The following is a 27937-nucleotide window of genomic DNA, read 5'->3' as shown; positions in this document are numbered from 1 at the left end:
TTGTATCCAATTGTATGGGACCGATAAATGCTAATTCACTGATGCACTGTTTAATATCATGAAACAGTGATAAAGGCCAATCATGTCTGAATTAAAAACTGTGACTTAGTAAGTGCTCTTTAGCCACTAATAGAAAATGTCAGATAAATCCACTTGTTAACCTCATGTTACTTGATGGAAAAACCTCTGTCTTTATTCATTGCAGTCAAAATCACCAGTCCCGGCAGACATGCCCAAACGACCAGCAACGGTTATCCTGCGGTCTGCCCCGGAAAGTGAGGAACACATTGAGGAGGTGGCCAGAGAAGAACCTGCCCACCAGCCAGTGACCTCTGACCCCTTAGAGACTGACCCCCTTTTGAACTCTCAGAATCTTGATGACCTCAAGCTGGCCATGGCTCTAGAGAAAGTCAAGGATATGGATTCTAAGTAAGTTGCAGTAAAATGGTGTTTTAGCAATGTGTAGGGCCCTATGGCATTCTTTTGATTTACCATGGGCATGGTGTGACCACCCATATTGATTACAATATGAGTCTCTAGAATACTTTAATTATTTTGATAATTTCCTGAAGAAAAAGAAATCCAAAAGCATCAAGGAAGAGTTGATATTTCAATAATGCTATTGACTTTAAATAGTGGTGGTGGTGAAAAGTGATACATGTGTGATAGTTGACTGCAAAGTATTAGATAAAGTGGCTCATGTTTATGGTTAGTTTCATGACAGTAAGTGCTTAATATCACTCAAATATTCGATTCATTGCTTTGTAAATATCAGGTCACAGAGGAGACTTCTGAGAGTGCTGGGTCGGCTTGAAGAGTCCACCAGTCCCCGTGCAGGGAAGGCCACTCCGCAGCGCAGACAAGCGCCTCCTGGAGTCGACGCAGGAGACAGTGATATCTTCAAAGGACCCAAGTTGGCGCCTCGATCTAAGGTTAGCATGGAGTTTGAAAAGTAAGCTTGCATATGATCAGACGTGCAATGTACAAGTAGGATGAGATCACTGACTAGAATGCTTTTCATGCTTGTTGTTAAAAATATATAAATTTTTTTATTTCTGTTATGGCTTATTGCAATATTTACAGTATTCTAAAAATTCCTATGTCCTTTCTTGTAGAGTGCAGCCAGCTCAAAGTCCAGCTCTCTAGAGGATTCTTCGCCTGACCTGTTGGAGGTCATCGTAGAAGTTGCCTCAAACTGGGGTCATCCCTTGAGAGTTGGGCTGACCGAGGTGCAGTTCTTTGATGCAGAGGGGCAGAGGATGACCCTGCAGCCGACACATGTCAAAGTTCACAATGGAGATGAACACATTGGGTCGCTCGGCAACATTGTGAATGGGAAAATGAAGGTATGTTGTCTGGAGTTAGTGGCTGCGTATTTCAATGAAACCAGAAGCTGTTTCTTGTGCGCTTAGCAGTTTGGGAAGTGAGGGGCCAAAATCTGACAATGAATTTGATAAGGATATGGCTTTTGTCAAGTGATTGTCATTAAATTATTGCATCATGTCAAGCTGTCAACCCACTTGTTCTATGATTAAAGAGATAAAGAAGTTCTATGCTTTCAAATCTACCTTATACATCTTGTGAAAGCCTACCTTAGTCCAACCTCAGACTGAACCCAAAGACGGTACAAATGCACCATGCAAAACTTCAGTGTAGCCTTGATGCTACGGTGACCCTAATTCTCTTAATCTCATAGAGTGGGCCCTAGGTCAGCATAGGAATCAAATGCTCAGAATGTTGACCGAGTCGAGGCTTTTTAAACACTGAGTACATTTTTTTTTTCTTTTATCTATAAATAAAGCTGCAGTGACATTGCATGTTGAAAAGCTTGTGGCACAGGAGTTACAGAGTGCTGCTAAAGCTAGACTAGGTGCAAGGCAGTTTTGGGATCAGGAAATGAAAAAATAGCTAGTTCAAATACGTGTATACATTCTTAGTGATTGGGCTATCCTTAGATAATTGACTAATTGTCACTGGACTCCATGAGACCACTTTTATGGTCTTGCTGGAGAATTCTATGAGATAGTGCTCTTTGGAATAGAGTATGCCATTTTGTTATATGCATGATTATCTTCCCAAGAGTCTGTATTCATTACTTGAGATTGTTCTCCTCTGAGCTCAGTTTGGTTGTCCTTTCTTTAGACTACGAAAGAGAGGAACATGTGGAGCTGTGAGTACGAGAAAGGAACACCAGTCTTGCTTCACTTCCAGGTCCCAGTATCTACCTCGCTGTCGTCACCCTGTTCAGCATTCTCTAAGATCAGGATATGGAACTTCAACAAGAGCTTAAAGGTGTGTGTGTGTGTCAGGGATTTCAGTCCACACCAACATGCCCTCCTGCAGATTTTGAGTACCTTGTTCATTTGCCTACCCCAGCCCATTGAGGACGGGCAGATTTTGCTTTAACACGCATATCCCAGAGAAGCTTTACCTGAGTATACTCGGGACTTATCTTCAACGGGTTACTCATTCTAGTTTGTCTGACTGAATACTGGCAGGCTTTTGAAACATGTCTTATGTATGCAATAGTTTCAGAGTATCAACGTCCATTTCCTTCAGACTCAGCCGAAAGTGTTAGCGTCTGTGACTTTCATAACTTTGAAGGCAACAATACTCTTTTGCAAAGGTCTATCTTTCCACAAAATCTCATTTTAAGATGAAAGACTGGCTTATGTGTCAAACTGCCTTGAAGCAACAAAGTCATCTATCTGTTTGAACTTAAAATGCATGTCAATTTAAGCTGCAATAGTTGCTGATATGTGAGGTAGATTTTACATTCTTAGTGTGAATTTTGTGTTGATATCACCTGTGTTGATAACACATCCACCTCAAGAGCTTCCATCATGAATGAAAACAAACTACTTTCTCTCTGACGCCCTTGAGAAAATTTGCTGACATGGGTAGTAGTTCTCAGAGGGAATCAAGATACTGGAGCTGGTGTGCATGTATCGGTTCTTTCTAGGGGTGGAAATTTGGTTTAAATCGTCGGCAACTGGATGATAGAGCTGTTATTATGATGAACCCAATGACATCTGCTGTCACCTTATATCCACAGGATCTGAGCATTGGGATCAAGAAAACCAGGATATTAGTTGGTGGGGAGGTGGTCTGGGAAGGGACAGTGGATAAAGGCTGCGGCAACCAAGTCTTTGACTACAGTACCACCATCCCCCTTGCCCAAGCCAAAAAGAGTGAGGACAAGTCTGGTACTGAACAATCATCCAGAGTGCAGGATGCCCTGCCAGCTCAGAGACAGGTTAAGACGAAGCAGAGTGCTGAGAACAAACCACTGGAGCGGAGGTTGCCTGAGGCCAGTGACCAGAGTAAGACTAGCAAGGGCCTTGATTGGGAGGGCCCACTGGCAGAGAGGTTGTCATCTCAGATGGGGAATCCAAACAAGAGCAACTCAAACAGCAATGGAGGTGAGGACGAAAATGACGTGGGGCTCCGCCGCAGCATCGCGTTCGAAGTCAGCTTCGACCTGCTCCCTTCAAAGTCGGAGTCTGCCAAATCATCAAAAGCAACGACTGACAAGCCAAACAGAACAAGTGCCAACAAAAAATCTGCTGAAGGTGTTATTACGAACAGACAATCAGCCGTCAAAGTTGATGGACACAGTTCAAGTACAAGTGCAGGGCGTGGTCTCGGAAAAGACCAGAAGCAGACAACGCCCGATTCAGGCTTAGGAGGTGATAGGGATGATTTTTCGTCTGCCTCGCTGCAGTCGGAGAAACAGTCTGTGGACTTTTCCAAGGAGCTGAACGTCGAGTCTAGCGTTTCTGCCAGCTTCAACCCAGACGATCCGCGGCAGACGATCCGCTGCGAGACCCGTGTGCTGATGAGATCCACAGATGACCTTGATCTCCCAGTCGTAGATGATTCCATTCAGATCTATGCTACACCGAGATCATCTCTTGACGCAAGCAGAGGTGAGACTAATCTTACGCTTGTAAGTGTGTCAAAGCTCAGCTTCAATGCCCAGTTTAATAGTAATTTTATCATTATGGAGATGATGGCTGTCTTGAGGGAATGCCTCCATTTTTCCTGAAGTTCAACCAATTGAAAAGTGACAAGGCTTGCCATGTTTTACACTAAGCAGATTCTTGGTTTGGCCACAAAAGTAGTAAAAATTGTCATCAATCTTTGAATTTATTTTGAATTGGTCCATATTGTGTAATCAAAATAAAATCAATTCACTTCCCATGAAAGTGTTGCTTTTATTAACAGTATGTGAATGTTATTATCTTTTTGAGTAGCAAAGTAGATTAGGCAAAAAAAACAAAAAAACTTTTAATCTCTTGTGAACTTAAACATGTACTACAATCACTACAAGACATACAGTAGTTCTTGATGCTCTGAACATTTTGATTTCTGTTGTATTCAAGAGTAAAAAAATCAAAGAGAATGGTGTGCCACCCTCTTTTTTTTTTCTTAGCAGACTTGTCCATTGCTAACATAATGTTATGTGGCTCTCTCTTTTCAATTTTTTGCTTAAAATGAATTGTCAAATGGCAATACACAATGAACTTAACCACATACGTTATATGTATTTCCACCCTTCAACTCACTTAATTTTACATAATAAAATATTCAGTTTCAAGACAAAAATATCATATCATCAACCTTTTGGAAGGCATATTTATTATACTGTATTTATTCCCGTTATTGCCATGAGGCAGTGCCAAAATATGTCACATTATATCAAAATATCATTTCAACACAGATAAGACTCCATGCGCTGATGAGACCACGCCCAGGGCTGTTACCGTGACAACATCAACTGGTGCGAAAAGAGTTCCCCTTGTGAGTGACCAGGACACCAGTGTGGACTCTGATGACCAGTGCATGCTTGACCAACTCAAAGAGCTGTCCGTGTAAGTACAATGCATGAATAGTTTGATGGTGCTATTTGTTTAAACAGTGGACATCAGTTGCCATAGTTCCACTTTGCTGTGTGTGAAATGTAACTTTGTCATTGTAGTACTTATTGACATAGATTTCATTCTAACTAGAGATGATTAAGTCAAAATCAGAGCCCTATAGTATTTACTGAAAGGACTTGCAAAATTTGCTATGTAAGCCAACTGTGGCTTTGGCAGCAACAGCCGCAAATGCTCTATGCTCTGTGGCAGTTGCTAAATTATGGGCTTTCAATTGCTTGATATTGTAACTTTTGTTTTTGAACTTTCGTGACATGGGGCTCTGATTTTTTTTCTTCATCACATGGTGTGATGTCATATTCTTGTGCATCAGATGGTCAGCCATTCGTAATATTCCTTTGCTATCTGCTGCATGTATTAGATGGACTGTGTATTTGTTGTGTAGTGGCCCTCATTTTCATATCTTCCCAATGCTAATCAGATGTCATGCACACATCAATTTGGAAAAAAAGTGATTGCAATTAAAGCCAATCTGACAAACTGCCTATCAGTTGATCTTTGGCAAAATGCTCCTCGAAAGTCTATTCCTCTTTTCTTTTGTTTCCACATCAGTTCATTTGAAAAACCTTTAAAATACAAGGGCATCTTTAGAGTTTGTGTGCAATTACCTGTAAATCATATTTCTTTTTATACCAAACCATGACCAAGCATGAAATGTTGATTCAAATTAATTCCTTGGTTTTCAAGTCACTCTAGTTCCAAATAAAATGAGGGGTGCTACAGAGTACATCATATTCAATATTTCGACATGTTGTAATATGTATAACAGTGTTGTTTTAACTTCTTACCCTTTTTGTGATGTCACATTTCATGAGTAACACAATAGTGTCTGTTAACCCATAGTAGAAAACAAAAGTGTACTTTGTCCTTCCTTGCAACATTCTAGCCAAAGATACATGTACATACATTGTGACTGTGTTTTTGTAGATCTACATGTATTTGCTTGTGTTACAGTGCATATCCTTTTTATGGTCTTTATAAACGTGTTTGATGTCCTTTGAAAGTCAAGATATGACAAATATAGTTTAATATAACAAATTTAAATGGTTGATGTGAACATGTCATCAGAACAAACTTCTATCTCACTTTAATCACAGTCATTGATAACTCATTAGTCATCCGTCCTATTAAGTTGCCATCAAAGAAACATATTACATATGTTGAATGACAACCTATTGTGTGCTTGTATTTTTACTGTGGTTCACTTTATCTCTTTGCTCCGGAGCTCACATAGATGGTACTTGTATTTTTTTTTTCAAACTAGAGATTACACCCAAGTGATAAGCTTGTAACATCTCTATGGTGGTTTACTATGTGTTGTGTAGAATGTCCTTCACTTGTAGTACACTCAACCAGGGCCCCATTTCATAAAAAGTTGATATGATAACAACTCTTGCTGGAATGTCAATTGTCATGGTAATGACAAGAATGCAGCTTCCTGATTGGCTGTTGATATGGGAAGTTGCCATTCCAGCAAGAGTTGACATCCTAACATCTTTTATGAAATGGGGCCCAGGACTTTGTTTTCACTGCCCTGGAGGTTTATCCTCACAATTGTGATGTCCTCCCAAAATCTTCAAATTTTAATCAGGAATCCACATCACAGGAGTCATTTCCATTGCAGAGTCCAGAAAGATAATGTTGTGTAAAATAAACTTTTATCATGAGCTGATATCCTGGAAGTTGACATTTCACTCTCTTGACCAGTGGGAGAATTAATCCATAAAGTCCTGGAGGCATTTTGCTGCAGAAATAATCATCTTTTCATCATTAAATTGGCAACTTTGAATTTGACTGCATACATCATATTTAACCCGTTGAGGACGAGTCCTGAGTATAACTCAGGCAAGTATCTGTGGGAAATGCAGCTTGTCGTAACAAAATCAGCCCGTCCTCAACGGGTTAAGGATCAACAGGTCTACTGGTTAACTGGTAATCGAATTTGCACAAAAATCAAGGTGATTTCACTTGATATTGCCATTCAAAAAAGAGCTATGAAATTTAAATATTTTTAGATTTGTTGCTAATTAATTCAAAATATGTAAGTTATAGATTTTGCAAGTGAAGAGGTCTTTGAAATTCTGCAGCTGAACAAATTATTATCTATAAACAACAGAGGCTTTAGATGAAAGAGTATTTTTTACTGTACTTTGTGAAACATGAGTAATGAATAGTTGACGTTATAACATCAAAATAAGCACAGAACTGCAAAAAGATTACCGTAGTTTGTGGGACGTGATGTCTTTATACCACATTTTCCTGTGTTTTAACTTGTAAGAAATCTGTGTTGGTCTGCAGGATGAAAGAACAATAAAGACTTCAAGGTTCTGCCCTATTTTTAGAGTTCTAGTCATCTGGAAAGTTTCTGTCTTGTAAAGTGTTTAGTTGTGTGGTAAGTGCCATCCACTTTGATAGAGCATAATCGGCACAAACATTGGGTAGAGATCAAAGTTGGATGCTGAAACAGTGCATGCAAGCTTGTCAACTGATGACAGAAATGAGTAACCCTAAGGCAGTGAAAACAAGGCTCTATCTCAGTATTTCCTCTCACCTTTCTCTCTCTCGTTGTTTATATTTTCTGTCCTTACTTCTCCACTTTCACCATCTGACCTCGCATTATGGTGGTTGTCGTCTTCTCTGACCCCCTCCAGAGGGCGTCCTCCTATTTCAAAGCCTCCATGGCTGACGGAGGATTCTTCCCAAGGAAAGAGGGCGTAAGTCTGGAAAAGTTTGCCCGGGGAACGATAAGCATGATCCCTCTTTTCTAGTGTGCGTGTAGTTGTATAAGGATGATGGGCAACCTCCTTTGACTTTAAGATGGATCAAGTGCAAATTTTGAGACCCCCCCCCCCCTATTTTCAGACACTTTATGATGCCTCATGATATAACACTTGATCCATGATGATGTCTTCTTACAATGTGTGTAGACAGAAATGACCCCTACCCCCCTAAAAAAGAAAAAAAAAATGAAGAGCAGAATAGAATTCTTAACCCGTTTAGGTCGAGTCCCGAGTATACTCGGGCAGGTGTCTATGGGAAATGCGCATTGTAGCAAAATCAGTCCGTCCTCAACGGGTTAAAAGAGAAAAAAAACACCTGTGATATTAGAACATGATATCAAACAGTTTGTAACAATGGTGGGTCTATAGAATTAAATGTCTTGAGATAATTCAAAATATTTGTTCTATTTGTTTAGCATCAAAATACAAAGTTCTGTATATCTATTATAGTTTTAAGCTACCGTTGTGTTTCAAAGCTACTTGTATGCAGAGTATTCTTAATGTTTCTATGAATTATAATGTCTTCATTTGTTTTCTCTGGTTGATACACTATTGCTGTGTTTTGTGACAAAGAGCATGTACTGATTCAAGGTATCTGAAATGGAATGTAAGTGGGCATTGTGTGAACCAAAGTAGATAATAGTGCAATGCACTCTGATACTACCTTTCGTACAAAGCAGTTGACAGGAAAAGGGTATGGAAGAAGAAAATGAAAGAAACGGTGAACTAAATCTTTGAGAATGTGACAACATTGCCACTTTCATTTCACACCCTTTTTTCGATAATTTCCTGTGCAATGGCACCACATTATCATCTTTTCTATTCATGTGTGTGCATGTTTTTTCTCGCACACCAGTTATCAAACTGTCAGGAGTTTAATCAATCAATCTAACTGTTTTGCATCCTGAAAGCAAGTATAATATCAGCTGTGCAGGAAAGGTCCTTGAAACAAAAAGGAAAGGGGAAAAAATCCAAACCCCAAACATCAGACTGACACAGTAACCCCACAGAAGTTCAATCCTAAGTTCTGGTTCATTTCCATACAGCGGTGGTGCCAAGCCCAAGCAGAAGAGACCTCCATGGCTTGACATTACCACTGGTAAGATTGATTTCATCATTCAGTTTTCAGTGAACATCTTAAAGGGATGGTACAGTGTCGGTTGAGGTGGGGCTTCAGGTTTTCAACGTTTTTTGATGATGATTTTTTGAGATAATGAGAAACCTCTTATGAGATATGAAAGAGCATATGATTTTAGGAGGAATTCAAAGTTTATTTGACAAAAATTGGTTTTTAGAGGGCTGCGATATCCAAAACAGAGTGATCCTGATAAAAGGTGGAACCTGCCTTTTATTAGGACCGCTTTGTTTTACTTTGTTTTTGGATGTGTCAGCCATTTCAAAACCAAGTCTCATCAAATGAACTTTGAATTCCTCTTAGAATTGTATGCTCTTTAACATTTCATAAAGTGGTTTCTAAGTATCTAGCAAAAAGTTGAAAGCTGAATCCTCACCTCAACTAGTATTATACCATCCCTTTAAACACATCTTCTTATGTTAAAAATTACTTGAATTATTGGTAGTGGTTTGATTTAGATCATTCTTACTCCTCATTAAAAGGGTTTGCTTTGCAAATTGAAAAAAAAAGGAACAGTTTTTTTTGCTGTTGTACAGATTTTTTGCTGTTGTGAAATATGAAGTTGTTCTTTTTCTTAATCGTTCTTATATTTCCTCTGTTTCACATTGAGGATCTGCTGGAATTGAAATAATAAAAATTAAATTGAATCTTAGCATCTTCACTGCCACTTATATAACATCCTACTTGTAACTTTTAATCAGATATCTTGTTACAACAAAGAGTTGATTGGGCTTGGATACAGATTATCATAGACATATCACCAAGTCTTGATAAAGTCAAAGCTCAGAAAATTAACAAATGCAACTGTTCAAACACTTTCAATTAGAACATTTTTTTTTCTAAAAGTGGTAGAGAATATCCCCCGTACATTCATTCTTTACTTCCTTCTTTGTACAATGTCATGAGTTGTCCCAGAAAAAGTATTGTGTGGTGCTTGGGCCACCCGGGATTTTTGCCGTATTCACTCCATACAAAAGAACATCGGTACTCCCATTGGATTTATATGAACTCACTGTACTGTAGTAAAAATTCACTGTTCATGTATGTATTGTGGGACTCGGGGTCATCAACTTCTTATTACATCTTTAAAGAGAGGGGGCGGTGTCTATTATCATCGACATAATAGAAACTTACAGTTTTTCTTTAACAATTTTGAAATAAATACTCCACCACCTGACATTTTCTGCAAGTCTTTCATTGCCACTGACAACCAGTTTGTGTACAGTTTCAGTGATACACTGCAGTGGTGGTCCTTAAAGAGTTAATTGTTACCCTTTCAGGTGAGGAAGAGAATCCAAGAGGTTCCAGCAGGATAGATCAAGCTGACGATTCACTTGATATAGGCAGTCCATGGCCTGGAACGAGCAGGTGAGTTTATGTGATAAAGATATTTCTGTATTTGATGAGCCTGTATTCAAACTCGAAGCATTGTATAAAAGAAAAGAAATACGCCCCCATCACAAAAAAAGAAAGAAAGAAAAGAAACAACACCAAAAACCAACACATCTTTATTTCATCACTGCATATCCCTATTACCTTAAATGTAAGTGTTCATAGCAGGTTCGTGACATTTTATTGTGGCTCGATTCACTTTGATCTTTTCAATGATTAAGAAACTTGAGCTAGTCCTGTTTACCAGAAAGGCATTTGACTCACAGTTTGCAGTAAATTATGTATTCTACATCAGGGAAGCATTCCATGGAGGATAAGTATGTTTTCCCCGAATGCTCATGTGATAAATCCAAGTGAGTTCACATTCTACTTTCTACTGTGGACCCATCTGTACCCCTTTGTAGAGGAGAGTGTTGTTGATCAAGTGTCTTGTCCTCAGGCCCAAGTGCCATGGGATTGTTTGAACCCAAGACCTCTTCACTGAAAGCACAGAGCAGAAACCACTAGACCACAACACCTCACACAAGAACATAAATCACATGAATAGATGGAACTGTGACACAACACACAGTTGTCCTCTAAATCCCCTTTCAGGAAAGCCTCTGATGACCGCGTAGATTACGATGACCCTCTGACCGCCAAGGACCCCCCTGGAAGAAGAAGCAGGAACCAGAACCCAAACCAATCCAAGATCTCAGGTATCATGATTATAATGATAATGATGATGATGTAAATAACTGTATATGTTATTATTAGTATTTGAATTCTTTATTTTTATTGTTATTATCATTATTATTATCATTAATATCAATATTATTATTATTATTATTATTATTAGTAGTAGTAGTAGTAGTATTAGTAGTAGTAGTAGTAGTAGTAGTAGTAGTATCATTGTTGTTGTTATCATTATTATCACCATCATCACCATCATTGATGTTATCATTCGTATTATCATCGTACTTACATTTGTAGCATCATCACAAGAAATTAAAAGAAAAATATTCATGGACTCATTTCATTATGTAATGCACAGTGTATAATGCACAAGAGAAATAGGCTGAGGTGTACAATGGTATCAAGTGACCTGGGGTAAAAAAAAAGCCAACTTATGTAGCCCAGAGACCTCCTGCACCTTTATACTGATCCAGATGCATTAGATCCCAATATCCATCACTTTGAGGAAAGTTTCATTCAAGCTTGTGAGATGTCTTTCAGTATCATAGTTTTACAGTTCCCCATGCCTGCCTGCAGTTGGTTGAGATGTAGGTGGGTTATCTTTGCTGGTTCTTACCTCAGGGTAATGGCATGAAATATTGATCTTGATATCCATATCCATATATTACACCCAAATTCATGTTTTTGCGATGTTTTATACAAGATACAAATGACCTAATTTAGTTGACCCATTGAGGACGAGTCCCCAGTATACTCGGGCAGGTGTCTATGGGAAAAGTGTGTTGTAGCAAAATCAGTCCATCCTCAATGGGTTAAGACCTGAAGAGCTGTGTGATGTGTTTGACAAGTGAAATGTGTTTGCCCAATACTTTAATTGCATGAATGTAATACTCAACAAGCTGTCAACCTCATTGCTTTTTAAACCAGTTGCAGATGACTTGGAGGAACTGCGATGGCGGCAACAGGCTGCAGAGGGCGCTGTAAGTGATGACGACCCTCTCTCACCCCCAGGCCAGCTGGGGGTAGGCGCGATTGGAGGCGGTCCCCACGAGAAGCGCCCCCACCAGCTGCGGAGCCACCAAGACCGCAGTCTGGAGGAATCCTGGACGTCCCTCTCGATGTTTGACAAATCCCAGAAAGGAAGGCTGGCCCCAAATGTCAATTTGGATGTTGAAGGTTAGACTTTTTTTCCTTATGTAGAATCCCTTGTGTGCATGTGATACCTGTCAATCAGAAGCTTATCCGCAGATGGTTAGTTGAAAGTAGAATATAGTGTTTTGAATTCAGATCGAATGTCTGCTTAGTTTCACGGTGAAAGTTCGTTGTTCCATAATCATTTGAAGAGGATAGTATTGCTTTTACTTTTAGGCTTTTTGAACAGGTTGGAAGGGAACATGTCAGGTCGTCTGATTATCCCTCCAATATGAAAATGTGGTTACCACTGTTAATCCTATTTCATGAAAACATGCAAAATTTAAAATTCTATGACTTTTCCAGAGACTCCAACCCCAAGCACCTTCTGATCTGGAGATTCTCCCGCCTGAAACCCCTAGCAAACGGGAGACTCCAACTTGACGTGCGCGAAGTGCGAAGTTCCTTGCTGCCGAGGTTCAACTCTAGGGTTCTAGATGTTATCTTGTGCTATCTAAGGCTTATTTTTCTATGTAAGATGACACCAAGTAAAAAATCATTTCAAGCGGGAGAACAAGAGATTTTGCTAAAATGGGCTTTCGGCGGGAGATTTCCCGTCGAGAGCGGGAGAATTTGAGTCTCTGCTTTTCTCATCTTGTGTCTGATTTTTATGGAAGCACTACTTTCCTGCATGTTTGACCTCTTCTGTTTTTTTTTCTAAATCCAACTTCGGCATGGTGTGGAATTGCACTTTAAACTCTTGACTCTTGACCTTTGACACAAGAAAATTTCCTGCTCCCAATCACAGGTGATGCCCTGGATACCATCCTGTCAGGAAGACGATCAAAGATGCAGGATGAAGCCGATGATGATAGCAGGTAGGACCGGAGAGCAATCCGTTTAGGCAGTCATGATTGCTATCGGGCAGGGCAACCTTAACATATGTTGATTTTCTTCTCAAGCTCATAAATTTAAGAGTGGGGAAAATTTTGTGCTGAATTGACATTTTTAATAGGAAAATTTGTCTTATCCATGCTGTCACTCTTTCTGCAGCAGTTAAGAGTGACCTCGGGTTTTTAATCTCTCCCTAGCTGAATTTGTTATAAATGTTATGAGCCTCCAGTTAAACCCTTGAGGACGAGTCCTAAGTATACTCGGGCAAGTGTCTATGGGAAATGCGTCTTGTAGCAAACTCAAACCGTCCTCAACGGGCTAAGATATCTAACATCTGTCAGCCTGTTTCATATTCTGAAGTATTATCTACAGCCAAGATATTTGATATTAATATGGAAGCAATTAAAAAAAAGTGTTGGCAAAAGGACATGTTTAAAACAGGACAAGAGACAGAGATAGTGATAAAGAGAGATAGGGAGAAAGAGAGAAGTGAAGAGAGAGCACAGATGCGCAGAAATTACTGTATAAGCTGTTATTTTTGCGTACAAATATTTTGTTGCGAATGAGGAGGTCATAGATATTTTCACGAGATGTTTTCGCTGTTTTGACACTGAGCCTGTAATAAGTGTACTAATGCCCATCAGTTTTAGATATTTTCATTTGGTCCAGAATTTTAAACCCTTGCAAAAACAACAGCTTATACAGAAAGCTAGATTCAAATCACTGTTTTTGCTCTGTGGAGAACCATACATAGTTGCAAGTTCTATTTATTGTATTTATTCATATTTTGCAAAATGATTTTCCATATGAAGAATGGCAATTAGATATAAGTCCATTTCCTGATACATTAATCAGAATGAACCCAGTTATGAGTCATCCTCCAGTTTGTTGCCATCTGTGCCATAGAAGCTGAAACTTTTTTCTTTATTATTTTCTCGTCACCAGTGATGAGTTTGAAATTCCCGTCATGCCGATTGGGCAGTGCATGACGATCAACGTAAGGACGACATGGGGCGACCGACACTACGTTGGGCTTAATGGCATAGAGGTGTTTCAGAGTAACGGAGAGCATGCACCAGTCAACAAAGTGAGTTAGAGTAGCCATCTTTGCATCTTTTTTTTTAATTGTCTCTTTTGTTTTCTCATATTTGATTTGTATACATTTTGAATTTCAGTCCTTTTGCAAAGAATGCTAAACCCTGATCAATCAAAAGGAGTCACAATAATTTCTTGTATATCTTGATAAATAACTATGAAACACATTAACTACATATTCTTGTCTTTTAGACTTGAAAGACACCGATAACATTTTCATGTACTCAGTGGATCTAAATGACTCGTTTATGGACTTTGTCGTTTAGATTGGTAGCACAACACACAGGCTGAGTTTTCTTCTGGACTTGTCCAAATATTTCTTTTCGTAAATGTGGAAGAACAAATCAGAGTTTCTCTTTAAATCATGCGTCTTCTGTTTCAGTTATGTGACATGAAGTTTTTTGGCCATGCCAGATGGCATTTAAGATATAATGTGATGCTAAGATGAAAACAATAATGACCTCTCCAATAGCTCCTATATGCTGTTAGATTTGCGTCAGGAGGAATTTTGTTCATGCAAAGTATAGGTTCAGATGTTATCATCACATTGAATACCTCTATATTTTGTATTCTTGTTCTGTTGTATGATGCAGTTACAAAGGGGAGATCATAGCCTTGTAGGTTAATGTCAGAGTTGCTGATATCAAGTTGCTGATGTCAATTTTTAATTGTGAAAAGGTTCTTAGATAAGATGAGAAATATGAGTAGAAATATTGAAATGTGGAAACAATATTCAATAATCATGTGATAGTTGACATTGATATTAGTATCTGTTTGTAGACAGTATACATTACCTCACAATTTAATTCTCTCTCGCGCTTTCTCCAATACTCCACAGATCACTGCAGAGCCAAAGGACCTGAACGTCCTGCCAGAGTACACAAACGACCCCAGGGTGATTACAAACCTGATTGATGGTGTGAACTGCACCAGGGACGACACACACATGTGGCTGACCCCGTTCACACCCGGTAGAATGCACCTCATCACTGTGGCATTCGAACACCCCGTCAAGATAGCAATGATCAGAATATGGGTGAGTGCAAGATGGATAGACTGATGAGGATATGTATCGTAGTGTGCTTTTGGATGATAAAAATACCTGTAATGGGTTGTACCTTGTCCATTTTCAGCTGTTACCAATGTATCATTCAATAGTTTTGTCAATTTTGTTAGGATATTTACCTCCACTATAAAGGAAGTTGGAGGTTAAAGTGATCATTGGCATTGGTTTGTCTGTTTGCAAAATAACTCAAAAAAGTTGTGAACGGATTGAAATGAAACTTGCATGAAAAGTCGATATTGACACAAGGAACACCTCATTTAATTTTGGTAGTTATCCGGGAATGTTCATGGATTTTTGAAGGATTTTTCATCTTGTGGCATATAAGGTCAATGAACTTGGGGTTCAAGCCGTGCGCACTGGAAGTTTACATACGCGCACTAAAGCGCATGATCTACTCGGGCAGGCAATTCCGCAAGGTGCCGTGCAAGGATGTAAACAGAAGGCTTCTGTTTTGGGAAATACATGCATGTGTGTAAGGGTCCGGGTGGTAATGAGTTGCTGGCTTGGCTGAGGTCTGTGCTCTCCAAGTGCTTTTATAGTTTGTTATTTTACTTTGTGTTGTCCTGTTCCTTTTCAGAATTACAACAAATCTAGGATCCATTCCTTTCGGGGAGCCAAGGATGTTGAGATCTCACTGGATGACACCTACATCTTCAAGGGTGAAATAGCCAGGTGAGTCATTTGTCCAACTCCCAAGGATTCTGCTTTAACCCGTTGAAGACTAGTCCCGAGTATACTCGGGAAGGCGTCTATGGGAAATGTGTGTTATAGCAAAGTCAGCCCATCGTCAATGGGTTAAAGGGGAGATTGTTTTACAAGCTGTCTACCATATGCACTGTCATAAGGATAGCAGCAGGGCAACAGCCAATCAACAGCAAGCATTCCATTTGTAACCGTAGTAACCAACACTGATTGAACCTACGGCAATCGCAGATAATTTTACGATATGGAGCCCAGGTGCACTTGTCTATTATCATGTGATTTAATAGCCATGTGTCTTTCTCTATGTCTGATGTGTATTAACTCATTGAAGCTTAGTCTTGAGTATACTCAGGTATTTATAGGAATTGCATGCTATATCAAAATCAGCTCATATTGAATGGGTTAACATGGGAAGTTCCATTTATATATTTATTCACTTCACAGGGCATCAGGAGCTCTCCAGGGAGACCCAAGTTCTTTTGGTGATGTGAGTATTTTCAGCATATTGACGGAAGAATGACCTGTTAAAGGGGCATTCCAGATGATTTTCATGATTTCACTTCATGTAGTACATAAATCGACAGCTCCGTTTATAGATTTGTAGAATTTATTGGGGTCCTTGAGCAGAGAAACCAATACTTTGAAAAACCTTCAACAAATTATGTTGTTGTGGCCACAGTCCTCATAATATGTCAAGCACTCAAATTCACATTTCCATAATTTAGCTTCAGGTATGAGCGTACATTGTAGCTTGAAATATCACTTACCCAGGGGTATGTCACACAACTGTGGACACAATTGTAACTGAGACTATGTGGTGAATGTTCTTATATGTTCTTTACTAATATAATCGTGCAAATATGTGAATTGAGTACCAAGTAAGGCAATGGTGAAGGTGAATACCTAATAGCTGTGTTGTGACATTGAATTGCATATTTGCATTCCTTTTGCTCTCAGGTTTGTGTACATCTTTATGTAGTATGTGATATCATTCTTTAACCTTCTGTTTATCCTACACTGTGTTGTACTCTCCATCCATTCATTCATTCATCCATTCATTTAGTCACTCACTCATTCATTTGCTGGTTCATTAGTTCGTTTGTTCATTCATTCTTTCATTTATTCATTCATTCATTCATTTATTCATCCATCCATCTATCCATCCATCTATCCATCCATTCATCCATCCATTCATTTATTCACTCACTCATTCATTCATGTATTCATTTGTTTGTTTGTTTGTTCGTTCATTCATTCTTTCTTTCTTTTATTAATTAATTAATTAATTAATTAATTAATTAATTCTTTCATTCTTTCTCTGTCTGAACAGACCATACTGTTCACAGAAGATGAGGAAATCCTGGAGCTGATCTCCAGGAATGATGAGGTCTTTGTTGCAGCTGAGGAGTGGTTCAGCTCCAGTCTGGATGAAGACGCTGCTCCTCCAACTAGGCCAAGGACTGCAGACATTGGAGAGGTACCCAGGACCCTTTAAAAAATCCCTGAAGATTCTCTGGATGGCTCCTGCAGAAAATTGGCAATCCTCCTTGAAACAAAAATTCTTCTATATGTTTGAACAAATTTATGGATGTGATATTTGAAGGACAAGTCGACCTTCATATACATGTGGATTGAGTGAATGCAGCAATATTAGTAGCACACATCAGTGAAGGTTTGGAGAAAATCGGACAATCCATTCAAAAGTTATGCATTTTTAAGGTATCTGCCCAGTCACTGCTGGATGAGAAAACTACTACAGTGTATGATGTCACGTGCATAGAACAACATACGGAAAATATAAAGAGAATTTCACTAAATTTTACTTTTTGAAATAAGTGCACATTTCCTAGACTTGTCACTGATGTATGTTAAGAGTAATATTATTCCCCCTGCCTCTGAAAGAGGGAAGTCAAGTGTTCTTTTATTATGCGAGAAAGTGAAAATATGTTAAATTTTCTTTATATTTTCTTGTTATTGTTGTACACATGTGACATCACAAGTCTTTAGTAGTTTTTTCATCCAGCAGTGACTGAGAAGAAACTTAAAAAATTCATAACTTTTGAACGCATTGTACGATTTTCCTCAAACCCTCACTGATGTGTTCTAGCAATATTGCTGCATTCACTCAATCCATGTGTCTATGAAAATGAACTTGTCCTGTGAAAGTGATATATGTAAAACTGACAATCTGTGTATAATACATTGTTGTGCTAATATAACAAAGCAAAGGGGCGTGACCCTGGTTTTCAACAGGTCTTGCAAGTAGGCTACTCAGTTTAAAGGGAATCTTAGAATTGCATCTTTGTGATGAAGGATACAATCGCTGTAATATTTTGCCCCATATACTCCCAGATGTAAACTATGAAAAGAGTCACCCGGTCCAGAGTATCCTTGGTAACTAAGTGAAGGATGACATGCAAAAAATGTAGTGATATGCATCATGTGCCGTAATAGTCAAAATGTTTTGCCGTCTTCTAGGAGTAAGCTAGACAAAATTTTTGGAGCAAATTACAAGTTTTTAGAGCACAAAATTAAAGTGTTATTTCAAGTTTGTCAATAGATGCACATATCTCTAAACTTTTAAAGTTCTTTTTATGTACCCAAACTCGTATATGCATGTATATGTGCACCTTCAGAAATATTGTTTTGTGTTACATAACATGAACTGGTAAAAGCAACAATAAACAATGTTTTCATCACTTCACCGGTATTCTTGGTATTCACATGCACAGGTAATTCCTTTACTCGATGTTTGTATTATTCTTTGAACAATTTGAATCCTTTGAAGTTGTGCAAAATTTTCTTTTGAAACGATACAAACAAAAATATTTCATACCTGCATTGTCCATCTCTGTCCAGGAAAGACCGATGACCACTGCCCGGCAGAACCGAGCCAGGCAGGCCAAGTCCGAACCCATGGTGGTCGCTGAACAGGTGGACGATGACCGGCACACTCCTGCTCAGGAGTCTGCTGGTGGTCATCGTCTGGTTAATCCTGGTCAGCCTGACATAGCAACGTCCTCACTTCAGCAGCAAGGCGCAGTGTTCACAGCGAGGCGTGAGTTCAAGTCTGACCAATGCCAGAAAAGTAGACCTCATTTCTAAGTGTGCACTCATCCGTCTCAATGTGAACTGTTGTAATGTTACAAAAGTGACGATATTTTCCTCGAGTATACAGGGTTGTAATGTCATATTGTATTAGTTCCTCGAGTATACAGGGTTGCAATGTCATGTTGTATTGACTGGTCGATGCAGATTTTCTTTTCTTTTATGAGATCTAGATTGAGGTGAACTTGAGAGCTGTTTAATATCAGCCGATGCTTTGAACAAAACAGAAGATACATTGACATGTGTAACACCTTCTGCTCATTCTGCCATGATGAATTTATTAGGCTATGGTTACATTTTTAGAGCAGTGTTTTGGCAGTGGTACTCTCTTTTTTTTTCTCCTTTTAGGTCTATTGTGTGACTGCAGACAGTCAATAAATTTCTCGTGTAAAGTGCAGTCCCCATAGTGCTTTTACATTATTGTACTCCTACTACTAATAGATTAATACCAAAGTAATTGAATATCTCTATCGCACATGCCTCTATTCTTAGTGCATACCATTGTTAGTGCATGCCACTTTTAATTTTCTCTTGTTGTTGTTATTATATTAGATGTGCGTCTGAACTTCACTGTGACATGGGGTGATCTTCACTACCTTGGTCTGACTGGGTTGGAGGTCATCGACGTCGAAGGGGACGGAATACCGATGTCCCTTGACATGCTCGATGCCTCACCCCGCGACCTCAATGACTTGCCGGAGTATGACATGGATGACAGGACTCTGGACAAGTGAGTGCCAATGAGGGAAAGTATTTTGTGATGTGACAAACTTGATAGACACAATAATAGACAATGAAAAAAAAATGTTGGCTTTAGAATTTGGCTGAATGTACCTGGTATACTTGTTTATCAATCATCACATCTTTAAACTTTATAAAAAAAAAAAAAAAATTCTCTTCCATGTGCATAGTGTATCAGCACTTATCCCAGTGGCACATTTTTGTTCTCCTTTTTTTTAGTGAATAACATTGTAACAGGACTTGCTTTGGGTGAGTTTTTTTTTTTTTTTTTTTCATTGTCCAGTTGCAATGTTACTGCTGTTTACCTTTGGGAGCAGTGATTTAAAATATGTTCAAGATATCACATTTGATGCACATGTGTAGGTCAGTTGTATCACAAAACATCCTACCATATAAAATTTTTGCAATAAAGCCTAACATATAAGGAGATATCACTTTTCTCATTATACCATAACTGGAGACGGTTTAGTCTGGAACATTTTCATTATAGCCATTGTTCACATTTTGTATATTTATCAATACATAACATTGATTTTACTAGTTCATACATTATTTTTACATTGGTTGTTTCTATCCCTAACTCACGTTTTAGAACTATTTTGAAGCACTAATGCTGGATTTTTATTTCACCTGCAAATTGTAAATTAGGCCTTTAATAGTATTCAATGGTTCTTAGAAAGAAAAAAATTGATTGTAACATTTACTCCACAGTTTGTTCGATATAGACAAGAGGATTTTTTTCTGTAAAAGTGGTGCTGATGACATCAAATTCTGAAATGGCTGCATTCAAAGACAAAATGTGTGTGAAGAAGAACGGCGTAAATCATCAGGTTTTTTTTTTTCCCATTAGCTATGGTCAATCTATGCATACTTTTGTCAGCTCTTTGCGAAGATGAATTTGACCTGAGATTCCCCCTGTCTCTGACTGATCTTTCAGAGAAGGCATGAGAGTGGTGAAATTAATACAGATGTATCTTGAGAAGGAGGAATACAATATGTTTCCCACTAAATTTTATGGATCTATTCATACATTTATCAATTGATACTTTCAGTATTGTGTTTGATCTCAGATTGATGATGATGATGACGATGATGACGATGATGACGATGACGATGATGTTGATGATGATGATGATGATGAAGATGGTGATGTTGATGACGACGATGGTGATGATGTTGATGACGATGATGTTGATGATGATGATGATGAAGATGGTGATGTTGATGACGACGATGGTGATGATGTTGATGATGATGACGATGATGATGTTGATGATGACGACGATGATGATGTTGATGATGGTGATGATGTTGATGTTGATGATGATGATGATGTTGATGTTGATGATGATGTATTGATAATCATGATGATGATGATGATTGTCATTGCTGTTATCATTTTTAATCTCTCAACAAAAGGCTCATAGATGGTACCAACGTGACATCATCAGACGAGCACATGTGGATGATTCCATTCAGCGAGGGGTGTGACCACGTCCTGACGATAGACTTCGGCAGGGATGTTCAGATGACAGGACTTCGGGTGTGGAACTACAACAAGTCACAAGAGGACACATACCGAGGGGTGAGCATTGACAGGAGTGATTCTAAAATGTTTCCATCACCTTTGTTTAGTTCATAATCTGTTTAGGGTAAGGGGAGAGAAGGTGAAGGGTTTTTTTTTCCAGTAAGAACTTTGGATACTTTTTTTTTCCGTTTATATGCCTGTCTGTACACCCAGGTGTCTGGAAGTTGATAATTCTGCAATCGAGTGATTCATGGTATTGGGATAGGAATACCTCAATGCTCCATTTATTTCTGTATGTTTGGTGTAACAGTCCTAGGCTTGTGATCAGCATTTTGCTGTTGAGTTCAGGAGAGATAGGATTGATGTGACATCTAAAGATCCTTTTGATGAACTGTGATGGCCATGGAAACTTCTCTGAAATTTGTGTGGTGTAATTGCCTGCAGTATTTCAAAATGTGCTACAGGTTGAAAGGGAATTGAACTCTTAATGAATGGTCTTTCAATGGCAATTATCTTGGGAATATTTGGAACGCATCACACAGCTGCTGTGTTTAAAGTCACATAGATGTCACAGCAAGGCATTGTTTATAGAGTACTGAAGTGGGACATCATAGCCATTTCTTACCATGGAAACTGGTTCTAAACAATCTCACACAGCCCAGATATCTGTGAACACAGCAGATGCTAACCAACAATGCCCATACTTGCATTCCAACCCCACTGCCCCAAGTCTTGTGCAAGTATATTTTGTTTGGAACCAGCACTGAGCTTTAACAGCAGACTCTGACATCATCACTTTGGTACTCTATGCACATCAGCAACCTTCATAGCAGATTTAGATATTTCAGCTCATGTGCATGCTTGAATGTTTCATTAATCCAGGCAAAGATTGTCCACGTCTGGCTAGACGGTCAGCAAGTGTCACCGAGTGAGGGCTTCCTCATCCGAAAGGGCCCCGGGAACTGCTTCTTTGACTTTGCGCAGGACCTGAGCTTTGCTAGTCAGACCAACTGGCAGACAGCTGCTAGCAGGAGACACAAGGCTATTCCAGACACTCTCAGGTATGTGAAAAGGGGGGGGGGGGGGGGGGCGGGGGGTGTTTCATAAAGCTGTTCTTAAAGTTACAAAGAACTTAGGACCGACTGGAACATGTTCTTGGTGTGCTATACCTACCAGAATTTCAATAATTCAGCACAAGAACTGATCACCAGTCGTTCTTAAAGTTGTTTTTAGCCTAAGAACAACTTGGTGAAACACCACCAAGGATTGTTTGTCATTATATGCTCTGTTAGCTGTCTCCGTCACTATCTTTCAGTTTACCACTAGGAGGGGTTAATTTCTCACACATAACTCGGGTCAGCATCACACCTCTTTGCAGCATCTTTGAGTTTACAACTTATTAGTCCTCTGCATTTCACATGACTATGATGCAGGAGGAAACTCTATTCCAGAGAATCAACTTATGCTGAATGACAGCAGTTATTCAAGAGTACAGTGTTATGGAACTGTGATTAATCAGATAAATGATGAGAGTGCTATGATTTTTTTCCAATGGTAGTCACGCTATCATTCTACAGATATGTTGACGAGATGTTTTCACCAACTTGGTATTGGTGCCATAATGGAACACCTTTTAGGAATTGAATTTAATTGGAATTATAAATTGAAGAGGACTGAGAAAGGAAGTTTACATGCTTTGTATTATGCTGAAGGATTAAGAAAAATACTTTCCTTTATAGAATGCTAATCACATTGAAGGATAGCTACAGATGTGAAAAACATTTTCACAAGCTTTATTTCTCTCCTCTTTCCTGAAACAGACAGAGCCAGGTTGCCATGGAGATTCCAAGCCAGGAGTACATCCCAATGCACATGCCTTGTGGCTGTATCCTTTCTAACATCGTTTTGTGAAGAAAAGAAAAGAAGATTGTTATGAATGTGACTTTAGTAAATGCCTCAGAAGGAACAAAAGATGCAACGTTTTCATACAGTGGGTCCTAGTTGCTTGACAGTGACATGTCTTTTCCCATTTAGTATAATTGAAAAAGCATCATGTTATGCTATATGTGCACATTCTACAAAGAGATGTTAGGTACACAGATATTTGGAGATTTCATTATAGGTTTTGAACCTCTGGATTCTTTTAAACATAGAATGTCATATTTTGAAAGTTTTTACTTTGCGCTCATCATTTCCTTAGCCACTGCACGTACTACACTGTAGGCACATTTATCTCTATTATGAAGAATTTTAAAAGATACAAGTTTGATTTTGTTTCCCGTTTCATCGCAGTTCTTGTGTCCTTTCCTTTCTACTCAGTGATGTGAGTGTGTCTTTTTGGCCCTGAGAGATGAAACATTTGTAGGTCATGTGACAATAGTCAGCCAATCAATGACACCCTTTGTACCAACTCCTGCAGTAACTGACAGGATTAGTGTTTGCTTCACAAGCCCATGTGACTTTTTCCGTACACCGATTTCCATAGCCTATTATTGTACAGCAAGAACAACGTACCAATTTCTTGCTTTTAATAACCTACGTTGTAACCAAAGCTGTAATCAAGCTTGTAACTAATGATGTAACCGAACTTGTAGCCACTGATGTAACTGACTTTCGTTGGTTATCATGATTCCACTAGTTTTTTGTCTTTTTATTTGTTTTCTCTGAATGACAATGTACTATTTAAACAAATATGATTGATATGAGAGTCCAGTTTTCTTTGACTGCATGCAAATGCTCTCAGTTGTGTTTCAGCTGCAGCTGCTGTCTACTTACGGGGATCTCTACTACATCGGTCTTAATGGTCTCGAGTTCTACGACGCAGAGGGAGAAAAGATGGAACTCACAGAATCAAGTATCCTTTTTTTTTCTCAACCTGACACTGGACCTGTCTGCTTTAATTTTGAATACTCTACCAAGTTGGGGTCTGAGAGTGTGCATATAACAATATGACCAACTGCCATGTGTTTTGTTTGAATCTGCTGTTTTAATTGGGAAGATACCTTTTTGTTACCTTTATGATCATTACCAACTTTTTTTTTTGTGGTAATCTGTTGTGTTTTTATGCCACTGACAAGATGCCCTTTTGTTACCTTTATAATCATATTGGAAATATTTGGAAATGATGGATGAACTTCACAGCATATAATGGAGCTGCAAGTCTTCCTGATTCTGCAGGAGGTTTCAATATCTCTTCATGTCTGGATATTAAAACAGAATATGAAATCTCCTTAATTTTGGGCATTGAGATCCATATAGTATTGCCCTGATTGCTTGATGTAGTCTCCCTGATTTTCATGGGTGAATTTTGGCAGCTGTGATATAACCTGTTACAAAGCTGATGTACTAAGAGGCATTATGTGTACAAGTATATTCAAAGAACTATCTGGTGATCCAGCACCATACTGGTTTCCATATTTGAAAGAACCATCCTGATTATCAAATTTAAGATTGAAGCAATATGAAAGAATAAAAGCGTTTTCAAAGTGTTCAAGTATGAAATAATTTGTCCAAGAATGTCATTAGGATGACACAGCACACTGGCTATGAGTCAAAGTAAAAGTGTGTGATGAATTGCAGAAATGCATTCATGATGTGATTAAGTTTTAATAAAAAGCCAAGCTTCCAGAAAGCAGCAGTTCCTGAACCTCTTGCCACCACCTTCCAGACATTGCCGCCTACCCTCCCAGCGTGAATGTCTTGGAGGGAGTCACAGACGATACGAGGACACCAGACAAACTGATTGATGGGGTGAACGACAAGCCGGACGGCGGCCACATGTGGCTAGCCCCTATACTGCCCTCTATGGTGAGATATGGAAAAGAAAGCAAACCTGGTACAATGATATACAGTATTCATCGCATAATCAGGCATCTGATAATCGGGAACCTTGCTTAAATGACATGCTTCCCAGAAACATTTCCAATGCATGTTATTTTCACTGGATAATCGTGCGGGGACCTCTGATAAACGGGACAATTTTTCTTCAAGCGATCTTTGATTTTGTTGATATTTTACACAAAAAATCTACCAAAATACTACAACAATATTTCAAAGATTCCCTGTCAGTTGTCGTTTACGTCGAGCTTACAAAGCAAGCTTTGGACTGGTGTGTTTTGACCTCCGTCCATCCAGTACAGGTACATGCATAGCCACGAAAGCGCCGTGTATAAGTATCCATGCCATTGCGAAACACATGCTTTCGCGAACATTCTTCTCCCATACATAAGCAAAGCCATGTGCTCGCTTGCAATTCCTACTCACATCCAATAAAAAACATGCCTCGCTCACACAGCTCAGGCTGTGTACGTTGTTTAATCTCAGTCATACACTTTGAGGGCAACGTCCAAATTCCTTGTCTCTGAGTGTTTCAACTTTCAATACACTGTGATTTGTGTGTACGTCACAATCTCCCTCAGTTAGTGAATGAGCTAGAGGGTCGCGCCGAGGGGTAGTGTGGTTGTATATTCATGTACATGTACAGTACGTCAATATGCATGTGTGTGTGTGTGCGTGTGCGTGTGCACGACATGTACATGTCGTATGCCGTTAGTGTATGGTGAGTACTCATCGCGAAATCGGGCACCCGCTTAAAGGGGCCGTGTTTGCTACTCCTAACCTGTCCCGATTATGCGATGAATTCTGTACTTACACAGTGTCATGAGTGAATGGTGACCACTCAGACTGGTATCTTTTTACTAGACAAAGTAATTATTTGATTGTATCGCTAAGATTAAAAGCCAAACTGAAGGATATAAAGTTCTTTTTTTTCTTCTTCAGAGTATCTATATGATAAATGGAAGTTTCCATGGTAGCAGTTTGGCAAGACCCAATCAGCAATACATTTGTTTTTTGTATTTCAGTTGTCACTCTAGTTGTCTGGATTTTTTTAAAAGTCATAATCTTTGATGAAACCCAAGTCATGTTAAGTACATGATACAATAAAAGATGTTCTGCCAAAAAATTGTGCGATATTATGTTTTGCAAAATAGATTGATCTGTGGCTATGTATAAGAGTTCTTCATCAAATTTTCCCAACCTTGGAGTACATTCAGACAGACTCGTGACTATCAAATTGTGCCACCTGGGGCCCATTTCATAAAACTTGTCATCAGTAACAACTGCCACATTTCTATGACAAATTTGCTCTCAGCCAATCAGATGCAAGGATTTCAGTAGCTTGTCACATCTATGACAACTTGTCACTGATGACAAGTTTTATGAAACGGGGCCCCGATTAAGCATGGTAGAAAAAGTTTTTCTCAAGTTGAGCCATATCATTTTACATGTCGCAATGTAGAATATGAATTCTTTAAACCTTGCATTTTTTTAAATTGAAATTCTCTCCTTTTCCCTACTGTTTTTCTCTTTCATTTTGTCTTTTCAATTCAGATTAACCGAGTCTATGTGATCTTTGATGAGCCTGCCACTGTCTCTATGATCAAACTGTGGAATTACAGCAAAACGCCCAGCAGAGGAGTTAAGGAATTTGGGGTGAGAATGTTTTTGTTGTTTTTTGTTTTTCATTTGTCTTTTTTTTTTCAGTACTGATGACACCAATTGATAGTATGCATGTGTATTCTTCCTGCAGAATGTGTTAAAGTGCCAGAGCTGTTCTGAAAAGTGCCTTCCACGGACAGTGCATAAGATCAGTTTTAACTGTGTAATTTCTCAGCTTTACCAGTGGTTGATAATGTTTGAGGTGCTTTTCCTTCATGAATTTTCACTTTAAGTTGCCAAGAGTCAAATTCTTATTTTCTTTGTTTTGTCCCTTGCAGTATTATGCAAAGAGTGTATCTACTGCTAAGTGTGTCTATTGTGGGAATCTTAAACCTATTTTTGATCTCTTTTGTCCCCCTTCTAAACACATCCTTCCCTTGCTCATATTGACCTTTTTTATCAATTGCACTTTTATCATAAATTTGGTGTGATTTTTGAAATTAATAAGTACTTTACATAACCTGACAATATTTGATCAAACTCACAACCGACTATATTCCTTTTCACAGCAATATGTGAATTATTCCACTTTTAAAAGCGTTACGTGGTGTTTTATCATTCAAAATGAATGATGACTTACCATTTCTTGATGATATTATCATTCTGACAGCTCCTTGTTGATGACCTCCTGGTCTACAATGGCATTCTGGGTCAGGTGACCAGTGCAGCCAGGGGGATCCTTCCAAGCCTGGACGTCCCCACTCCTTACCACACCATCCTGTTCGCTGACAATGATGAACTCAGGAGAAGGGAACGACACACCATTCTGCAGTACGCATTTTTATCAGTGATAACCTCTTTTCAGGCTTTTTACTCTTAACGATATGCCTTGCCTGGGATGTGTGCTTGTTTTTCATTTGATGAGAAAACCCCTCAGTATCACCAATGTCCATATGTAAACCCTCAACATTTTCTACTAGTCCTGTTGTCTTGTATGTTACATGATTTCCCCATCATCATTATCTTAGGAGAGAAGAGCACAAATCATGTGGTTGTATGTATATTACTTATAATTTCTTTTTAATTTGGGGGAAGAACAGTCAAAACAAGTTATCATTCTCTAGTAAGAAATATGCACTTATTTGTCAGACAACTGGGGATACCTTGGAAATACTTTTTGTTGTTGTGATGATGATGATGACATCAATCAAAATGAAACATATGAATGTAATTTCATTCATTGTCTCTTTACAAGCAATGGTAGTATCTTTGCAATTATTACCACTATCCATCAGATACATTCCAGCTATG

At 38.8% G+C, this 27937-nt stretch overlaps 1 protein-coding gene across 1 annotated transcript in view; it reads left to right on the top strand.

Moving 5' to 3' along the window:
- LOC139711069 (katanin-interacting protein-like) overlaps nt 1-27937 on the top strand; it is a 42815-nt gene that overhangs the window by 13866 nt on the left and 1012 nt on the right. The window contains exons 14-39 of the mRNA XM_071622988.1: nt 206-429; nt 776-932; nt 1116-1346; nt 2143-2292; nt 3056-3929; nt 4724-4874; nt 7592-7654; nt 8731-8819; nt 10136-10223; nt 10842-10945; nt 11850-12098; nt 12862-12931; nt 13893-14034; nt 14881-15078; nt 15686-15780; nt 16255-16297; nt 17141-17287; nt 18670-18868; nt 19471-19648; nt 21079-21244; nt 22070-22248; nt 23008-23072; nt 23931-24041; nt 24855-24994; nt 26579-26680; nt 27297-27457. Of these exons, the coding sequence (XP_071479089.1) occupies nt 206-429; nt 776-932; nt 1116-1346; nt 2143-2292; nt 3056-3929; nt 4724-4874; nt 7592-7654; nt 8731-8819; nt 10136-10223; nt 10842-10945; nt 11850-12098; nt 12862-12931; nt 13893-14034; nt 14881-15078; nt 15686-15780; nt 16255-16297; nt 17141-17287; nt 18670-18868; nt 19471-19648; nt 21079-21244; nt 22070-22248; nt 23008-23072; nt 23931-24041; nt 24855-24994; nt 26579-26680; nt 27297-27457 (4376 nt within the window). The remainder of the gene's footprint in view (nt 1-205; nt 430-775; nt 933-1115; nt 1347-2142; nt 2293-3055; nt 3930-4723; nt 4875-7591; nt 7655-8730; nt 8820-10135; nt 10224-10841; nt 10946-11849; nt 12099-12861; nt 12932-13892; nt 14035-14880; nt 15079-15685; nt 15781-16254; nt 16298-17140; nt 17288-18669; nt 18869-19470; nt 19649-21078; nt 21245-22069; nt 22249-23007; nt 23073-23930; nt 24042-24854; nt 24995-26578; nt 26681-27296; nt 27458-27937) is intronic.

The sequence above is a fragment of the Diadema antillarum genome, unplaced genomic scaffold (assembly GCF_040938485.1).
Source record: "Diadema antillarum isolate AM-2024a unplaced genomic scaffold, OU_Dant_1.0 seq00001606_RagTag, whole genome shotgun sequence".
NCBI classification, from domain to species: domain Eukaryota; kingdom Metazoa; phylum Echinodermata; class Echinoidea; order Diadematoida; family Diadematidae; genus Diadema; species Diadema antillarum.
Note: the sequence above shows the minus strand (reverse complement) of the source record. Positions and strands in the feature narration are given on the sequence as shown.